Source organism: Myotis brandtii, unplaced genomic scaffold, assembly GCF_000412655.1.
Source record: "Myotis brandtii unplaced genomic scaffold, ASM41265v1 scaffold84, whole genome shotgun sequence".
Lineage (NCBI taxonomy): Eukaryota > Metazoa > Chordata > Mammalia > Chiroptera > Vespertilionidae > Myotis > Myotis brandtii.
In genome coordinates this window covers 5,167,450-5,176,105 of record NW_005371410.1, presented here as the reverse complement: position 1 = coordinate 5,176,105, position 8,656 = coordinate 5,167,450, and the positions used below count along the sequence as shown (strand labels likewise).

The 8,656-nt window shown below is 38.7% G+C and overlaps 1 protein-coding gene across 1 annotated transcript in view; it reads right to left on the bottom strand.

Annotated features, from left to right (window-relative positions):
* CCT4 (chaperonin containing TCP1, subunit 4 (delta)) overlaps positions 1–8,650 on the bottom strand; it is a 14,607-nt gene extending 5,957 nt beyond the window's left edge. The window contains exons 1-6 of the mRNA XM_005884574.2: positions 8,363–8,650; positions 5,094–5,146; positions 3,382–3,471; positions 2,369–2,477; positions 1,278–1,420; positions 141–262 (exon numbers count right to left, since the gene is read on the bottom strand). Of these exons, the coding sequence (XP_005884636.1) occupies positions 141–262; positions 1,278–1,420; positions 2,369–2,477; positions 3,382–3,471; positions 5,094–5,146; positions 8,363–8,489 (644 nt within the window). The 5' untranslated portion in view covers positions 8,490–8,650. The remainder of the gene's footprint in view (positions 1–140; positions 263–1,277; positions 1,421–2,368; positions 2,478–3,381; positions 3,472–5,093; positions 5,147–8,362) is intronic.
* Between the last annotated feature and the right edge of the window lie 6 nt (positions 8,651–8,656).

Here is an 8,656-nt window from a genome sequence, read left to right as displayed (position 1 = left end):
TCTCTCCCTTCCTCTCTATAAAAAATCAATAAAATATATTTTAAAAAATAAAATAAAAAAGTTAGTTATTTTTGGAAATAACTTAAACTTACTTTCAAAATTAATTTTTATTCATTAAAGTTATAAATAGATATGCTTACCCAAGTTTCTTAACTATTTTAATATCTCTAAGATCTACACCAGTAGCTGTGGCTGGGTCAATCACTTTCATTACTGCATTTACACTCATTGGAGAAAGCAGACTTGAATACTGAGAGACAACCTAGAATTGAAAAAAAAAAAGTCAGTTTCACAACAGAAAGAGTCCTAGTTCTTTACTGACATATCACTTTTTTTTTGGATGGTGGGGAAGAGGGAAAGTGAGAATATATGAGAAAACATTCCATACAAACTGTCTTTTCAATTCAGATTGTCAGTCAGCAAGGGCATGAAATAAAAATATGTACTAACAACTCTATAGGAAATCCAAAACAAAATTAATTTCATGTGGTTTCTTATCTAAAATGTATTTGTGATCAGATGCTATATATGTGTACCCCTAATACTGAGGGTGCTGGTAAAACTAGCTAGTGGCTAACATTTATTGAGCACTATATGCCAGGCAGTGGTCTTAGTACTTTACATTTCTATAATCATTCAATCTTCAAATGAAGAAACTGAAGTAGTCAAACAGCTTAGTCAAGTGATAGAGCCAGCCACTCAAACAGTCTAGACTCTAAGACCAATGCATGTAACCATTATGCTATTCTGTCATATTAATTTCTGGGGACATTCAACAATATTATCTAATTCTCAATTTAACATTAGAAGAAAATGAACATATCAATATAATGCGGATGAAAAGAAAATGAAAAAGAATGAAAGTGTGACACTGGATATGACAGAAAAGAGCAGGTGACATAATTTCCCAAGAAATTTAAAACATCATTGCTTTAAATTTGATAACTAAGAAAAGCAGCACAGACATTAGTTAAGAGATGGACTATGGATGGGCAATCTTGTCCTGGTTCAAATTTTAGTTCTATCCCTCATTGTGGGTCTTGGATGAGTTATTTAACTTCACTAGACCTATTTTCCATATGTAAAATGGGGATACAATTTATCTGACAATCTTGGAGTAAACTTTACTTGAATTCAGTTATACAAATTACTTTAGTTACCTACTCTTGAGAATTTATGAACTGTAGAGCATCAAACAAAAATCACAGCATAGGAGTTGTGGTTCTTAACAAACCTTAAGCTGTAATCTTACAACGATCCCTTAGCGCTCATCTCACCTTTGAGTTCAATGAAGTGGCTGCACTATTTAACAAAGTTTCTCTGTCACTCAGTTCCACAGGTCGAGACATTTCAACCAATACTTCAACACCCTTTTCCAAAGCCTTCTGGAATGACTCCGAAATGATAGTTGGATGAATCCCTGTCATTTGTGAAAATCTAGTTACTTAATTATATAACAAATAAGCTACATATTTGACACACTTAAAAATTTTCTATTCGTTAAAATTTCAAGAGTCATAAATTTTAAATTATTAACTATAGATTAGCTTATGCTTCAGTTATAATGGTTTGTATAACCTTAACTGTTAATTATGACTAATAATTTATTTCCATTTAATTTGGAATAGTTCAATTACACATACACATGTGATATTTAAAAGGAAAACCAAAGTTAATACTTTTAAAAACAGCATAAATCTACATAAGTAGGATAAGTGACTGGAGAGTCACCACTATGATTAAGCACTATTTACTAGAGCAAGAACCCATACTTTCTCTCCCAAATCACCATTCACATCTAGAGCCTAAGATTAGCAACAGCACTACCACTTATTTTTGAAAAGCAAAATTCTATCAAATTCCATCAAAAGTTTGGCTAGACCTGTCTGGTGTGCCTCAATTGGTTGAAGCACTGCCCTTACACAGAAGGGTGGCAGGTTCAATTCCCAGTTGGGGTGCTTGCGGGAGGCAACCGATTGATGTTTCTCTCTCCAAAAAATCACTTTAAAAAAGAAGCTTGGCTAAAGAGGCTACAGAGGGAATAAATGGCGATGGAAGCAGACCTGACTTGGGGTGTTGAACACACAATACAATGTACAGTTGATGTATTATAGAATTGTACACCTGAAACCCATATACTTTTTTTTTTGAAACCCATATACTTTTATTAACCAATGTCACCCCAATAAATTCAATAATAATTAAAAAGTTTGGCAAAAAAGAGAAGCAAAAAGAAAAACATTTCTAATTCATATAATAAACATAGCAAAATTTAATCTAAAAAGTCCTAGTAAAATTCTTATTCCAAATTATATCTTAAATCAGACATTACTTAACTTGAATAAAGTATGTCCTATGTTCTACCTACCTTTCTGAAGAAGCTTGGTACAGGAATCTAAGAGAGAGCCAGCAATGATGACCACTGATGTAGTGCCATCTCCTGCTTCTATATCTTGTGCCTTAGACAACTCTACCAGCTAAGTGAACAGAACATTTAAGTTGTTCAATAAGAATGTGAGAACCTAATAACATCTAATTCAAATATAAAAAAATATAAATGGCCTTCACATCAGTGTCACAATTTTATTATTATCAACACTATTAAGATTCAATATAACGCATAACTTTGGATTTGTTGTCTACTTGGGTTTCATTTTAAAATAATCCCTCCCCCCTCCCAAAAAAAGAAAAGAAAATGATAACCCACATATTTATGGCATACAAAATTCTACTTATATAAATATAAAACACATGATTTCTGGTTCAGACTGTGGACTGTAAATATTTACTTCCCAGCTACTTAAAAGTTCCTGTCAGAGAGTATATTGTTATACCATAGGTACCTTGTAGCCTTGGGAGCTATGAAATGGGGAATTCAGGTGAGGTTACAGTGTCATTTTGGAGTCCTTTGCCAAGTTTATCTGAACTGACCCCGTATGAGCATAATTTGACTCACTTAAAAAGTCATCATTACATAATTTAAAAATTCACAATGCTTGCTCTAGCCGTTTGACTCAATGGACACAGCGCTGGCCTGCAGACTGAAGGGTCCTAGATTCGATTCCAGTCAAGGGCACATACCTCGGTTGCAGGCTCAATCCCCAGCTCGGGTGGGGCACATGTGGGAGGCAACCAATCAATGTGTATCTTTCACATCCATGTTTCTTTCTCTCCGTCTCTCACCCTCCCTTCCACTCTCTCTAAAAATCAATGGAAAAATATCCTTGGGTGAGGATTCAAACACAAAAATAATAATAATAATAAATTTTTAAAAATTCACAATGTTTAAATTATATCATGTGATCAAATAAAACAAATTTAACTGTTTATCAAATATCAAACCATACACTTAAAAAACACCTCATCTAAAATTATACTTACCATTCTGGCTGCTGGATGTAACACTTGCATTTGTTTCAGAATGGTGGCACCATCATTTGTAATGGTCACATCGCCTTTTCCATCCTGAATCTGAAAAGTTTTAATTTTTTTTTTAAAGCTGTGATTTCAAAATTTATTTTATTTATCCAGTATTAATGTGATAACCTAAAAGCTCTATTAATTTGGTAGAGAAATTAATTTATGTCTCATAGCGTACAACTGTGCTAAATTTCAAACCGTATACTAACATAAATCATTACACTAAAAGTATGCATAATAGTCTAGCTTTACAAGTAAAACAGCTGGCTTTGTTCCAATTACTTTTTTATTTGTGAAAAAGAGAACTGATACCATGGATGCCCCAAAATACAGCACCATGAATGTGAACGCAATTCCTTTTTTCCATTAATTAGCTATTATTTTTAAAACTAGACGCCTGGTGCACAAAATTTGTGCAGTCGGGGGCGGGGGTCCCTCAGCCTGGGAGCCCGCTGGGGATGAATGACTGCCGGCTTAGTCCCAGCCCTAAGCTGGCAGTCGGACATCCTTAGCACTGCCACGGAGGCAGGAGAGCCTCCCACCACCGCGGTTGCACTCACCAGCTGTGAGCCCAGTGCTCCCCGTGTGGGAGTGCACTGACCACCAGGGGGCAGCTCCTGCACTGAGCGTCTGCCTCCTGGTGGTCATTCCGCCATTTGGTCTATTTGAATATTAGCCTTTTATTATCTATAATAATAATAAGAGCGTAATACGCTACTTAGACAGGAGAGCCGCTAATTAGGAGATCCGAACGACTTTCCAGCTGAACCCCTTGCACGAATTTCATGCATCGGGCCTCTAGTATAACTTTTTAAAATTTTCAATTACAATTGACATACACAATTCTTATAGTCAACACATAAGTTATTTTTTTAGTATTCTCAGCAAAGAGCAAAAAGAAGTACTATCAGGGACAGATATTAAAATATTCAGAAGGAATAATGATCTGTGTATCATCCAGACCAGCTGTTGCCAACTGGTGGTCCGTGGACCACTGATGGTCTGCGAGGTCTGAAAGGTTGGTGACTGCTGATCCAGACAATCCTCTATGTTGTTTCCTCATCTCTCATTTTGGAAATTAACTAGCACTAAAGGAAGTAAAGATGGGGGCATATTACCTAAAAGTCATTGGAAGCCATCTGTTTTATGCTGCCAGTCAACAAAGCCAGAAGAGTTAAAACCCAAGACCTGTCAGGTCACAGAGCTACATCAATAAGTAACATTGAACTCAATCCCTTACACCTAGCTTTACTATATTTCCTAACAACACAAAAAGAGTAGGTAACTACTTTTGCATGTATATTTCCATTGTTTAAAAAGCATTGAACAAAATATGAATTATAGCTAAGTCCTGTCTCGTTCCCAAATAATCACTCTTCTGAACTCTCAAGTGCCTTTCTAACACTTGTTACTTTTTAAGCAACATGTCTTAACCCTCTATCTATCAAGATCTTGCAGTGTGAGGCCGGGGCCAAACAACTCAGTTGATAAGAGCATCATCCCGATATGTCAAAGTTTTGGGTTTGAACTCTGGTTAAGGGCCCATACTAGTACAAGAAGCAACCAATGAACGCATAAATAAGTGGAACAACAAATGTGTTTCTCTCCCCAAAAATAAAATCTTTCAGTGTAGACAGCAGCATTCAATAAGTAATGAATGATTTCATTTTTACCATTTTATCCATTCCTTTTGGTCCAAGGCTTGTTCTAATAGCATCAGCAACAGCTGCAAAGGAAGACAAAATCAAGAAGACTCTTTAAAGAGCAAATTACTTTTCTTCTCAAATGATCTTTCTGTCCTTATAAGGATATTGTGCAGAACATTTTACCATGTCCACTAAAGAAAACTCATTGTTTAATAACAATCTACTGGAAACAGAGTAACTTACTCCTTTAATTGTAGGACACACACTTCATGTTAAAGTCACTATACATAGTCCTTATGCTCTGCCTATGACAGAATAAATTTTGAGGATTTATCTAATCTTCCTTTAAATGTCAAAATGATATTATCTCTGAATGAGGACTGTATTCTTTTCTCTATTCTTTAAAATAAGACAAGCAGCAATAAGACAGGCAAAACCTCCTACCATACTATGTAATTAACTTGACCCCTCCCTCCAAAAAATGAGAAACAAACACAAAACTAAAATCACAGCTTTCATCATTATCAATGTTATGAAACATCTCTAGATATACTGTCTACCATGCTAAAGTTACTTATTATCTGTTCATGAGACTGTTTCTATTTCATTAGTCCTCTTACTATCTTCTAAGAGAAATTGGAATTGATGAATACTTGACCCCTTTTCTTTGACAAGGTCTGGACAACTGATTAAATATTTCCCTTTCTCACATACCATCTCACTCCATATACATAGGGTTGAAATTGTACATTAATAGTTTCTGTGTACTCCACAGCTAGCATAAGGCTCCCCACCTTGTGAACAATAATAGATAACCTTAAAGTGTTAAGAGAAAATATTTGGTGTAATTTAAAAATTGTTTTCTACCTAATTATTTCATAGTTTGAAGCTGCTATTCCTAATTGCCCAGTCAATATTATTACCCTTCCAAGCAATTTTAGTGGCCTCTCATGGCCATAATCTACAAGCAGACCAGCCAATTCACTGGCTGGGGTGGCTCAGTTGGTTGGAGTCATCCCATACATCAAAAGGTGGTGGGCTGGATCCCCAGTCTGGGTGTGCATGGGAGGCAATGGATCAATGTTTCTCGCTCACATCTATGTTTTTCTCTCTCCCCTACTCGCTTTAAAATCAATTAAAAAAAAAAAAGAATGCCCTAATTCATCTACTTGAAGACACTAGAAAAACACACATTACATATGCTTAACATCTCCCAAAGTGTCTGAAGTTTAACATACACCATGTGGCACACTGTATTGTCTGTTAAATGACTCATACAGAATAGTACTAGATATAACATCAAAATAAAAAACTGGCTCCCTGCCCTAACCGGTTTGGCTCAGTGGACAGAGTCAGCCTGCGGACTGAAAGGTCCCAGGTTCAATTCCGGTCAAGGGCATGTACCTTGGTTGCAGGCACATCCCCAGTGGGAGGTGTGCAGGAGGCAGCTGATCGATGTTTATAACTATCTCTCCCCCTTCTCTCTGTAAAAAATCAATAAAATATATTTTTTTTAAAAAACTGGCTCCCTGAATTTAACTAAAGATGCACATTGCAGCAGCTTTTCTCAATTAGTTTGTAAGTTTTGTCTGACTTGGAAAGACTAGCTGTGTTATTTTGCTCTGAGTCTCCTTACATAAATCTAGGTGGTCTCTCCCACATGCATATTTCCCTTGTCCAGTTTCAATTCTCTGTTCACTGCTGTTTCAAAGATCACCTAAGTAAACCTTCCATGCTGTATCTTCCTTGTTTGTTTAAAATCTTATTATATAGCTCTTTTGACCCTCCACATGGCCCCAGAATTTAACATCTTGTTTCTAACATAATAAATCTAAGCTTCCACTATGCCCCCTAGATAACTACCTACCCCATCTTTACTTCCAGGTATATTCTCTCCTGAATTTCCAAATGACTCCCTAAATCTACTCCCCTGGTCATTTTGACCTCTCCAACTCATTAGGCCCATATCCGAACCTATTCTTATCCCACCACCCTTCCTCCAGTGCACAGAAAGTCCTCAGTGTCATTGATAGGTTCTTGGAATTACAGCCAAATGACATATAAGGAAACCAATTTTACCACAGGCGAATTGATCAACGCAACAGGTAAGTTACTAGGACATCTTTATCAACAATATAAAGAAACCACATTGAACAAAGCATTATTCGAGGGCCTGCTATATCTTTTTCTTTAGCATCATCACACCCTCATTCACTTCAGATGACGACCTCTAATACGTATTTGTAAGGCTGTATTTTATATATGGGGCTCTTCTTCATACGCTTTCTTACTTAATGCCCACAGCAACCCTGCAAGTTAGCTTTAACTCATTCTACTGAAAAATGGTTTCTAGCCAGGGCAGTTGTGCAAATCCTCTACAGGACACCAGGTCCTTCAAGATTTGGCCCAACCCTATCCTTCCCATCTCACTTTCATGATCATTTTCTCCCCCCCCCCCCCCCTTTTCTCATGCTCATTTTCTAACCCGAATGAAATACTCATTTTTCCTCAATACACATCACAATCTCTTAAGCCTTGCTCTCACCTTTCCTTCCAGAATCTATCCGAATTAGATTTCTCTTAATCCTCACAACTCTAGTAAGAAACATTTTTCTCCTCAATTTTATAGGTAAGAAAGCCTCGCCTAGAGATTACAGGTTACAAAGCCACGAAGTAACGGCAACAGAGCACGAAACGCGGGTCTTGATGGCCAAAGTGTTCTACCAAAAAATCCAACTCTGGCAAACTGTTCATGTTTCCTGGTTTGCTTGTGTTTGGTTGCACATGCCTAGATAACATAAACGCACAATGTAGCTTTCCACAATTACTCCCAAGCAAAACGGGCAAATCTGTTCCCCACAGCCCCATACGAAGGGCCCCGCCCCAACTTCAGCGTGAAGAGCCGTGAAGAGCTTATCCAATTCGACTCAACAGCTGAGCGAGGAAAACTTATTTAAATGTTATTTTTACAAGAACAAGAGAACTTATAAGTATCGTGCAGACATTTAACCAGTGGGACCAAAAGGCAGATAAGCGACAGGGCTTAACTGTCAGAACCCCAGGGACCGCTACAAGCGTGAGTGAACAGGCTGAACAACGACGGGCGTCCAGGTCCCAGAATGCGGAAAATCCACACTCCGGGTCGAGAGTTATCGGCAGAAAATAATAGGATCCTCTCACGGGGCTGCTGCTCCTTAAGGACAAGAGGGGATCACTGAACCATGACCACCCAAAAGCAGGGCGAGGACGCAGAGTCCGACCCCGTAGGGCCGCGGGCTAGGCCCCGGGAGCGATACCTTTGGCCGCGGAGATGTTGCTGAAGCGGATCTGGGCCGGCTTATCCCGGTCCTGATAGGCGCTTTTGTAGCGGCCGCCGGCAGCCCCGGCAGGCGCCCCGCTCCGGGGTGCCACGTTCTCGGGCATGGCGAGCTGGGCTGGGTCTGCGTGGGGCTCAGGAAGGACGGATGGATGCGGATTCTGGCCGGCTGCGAAGTAGGAGAACGCGCCCAACGCCTGCACGAACCTTCCAGAATGCAGCGCCTGCTCCGGGAGGAGGAGGGGGCGGAGACGGGGAGGAGGGCCTGCCTGGC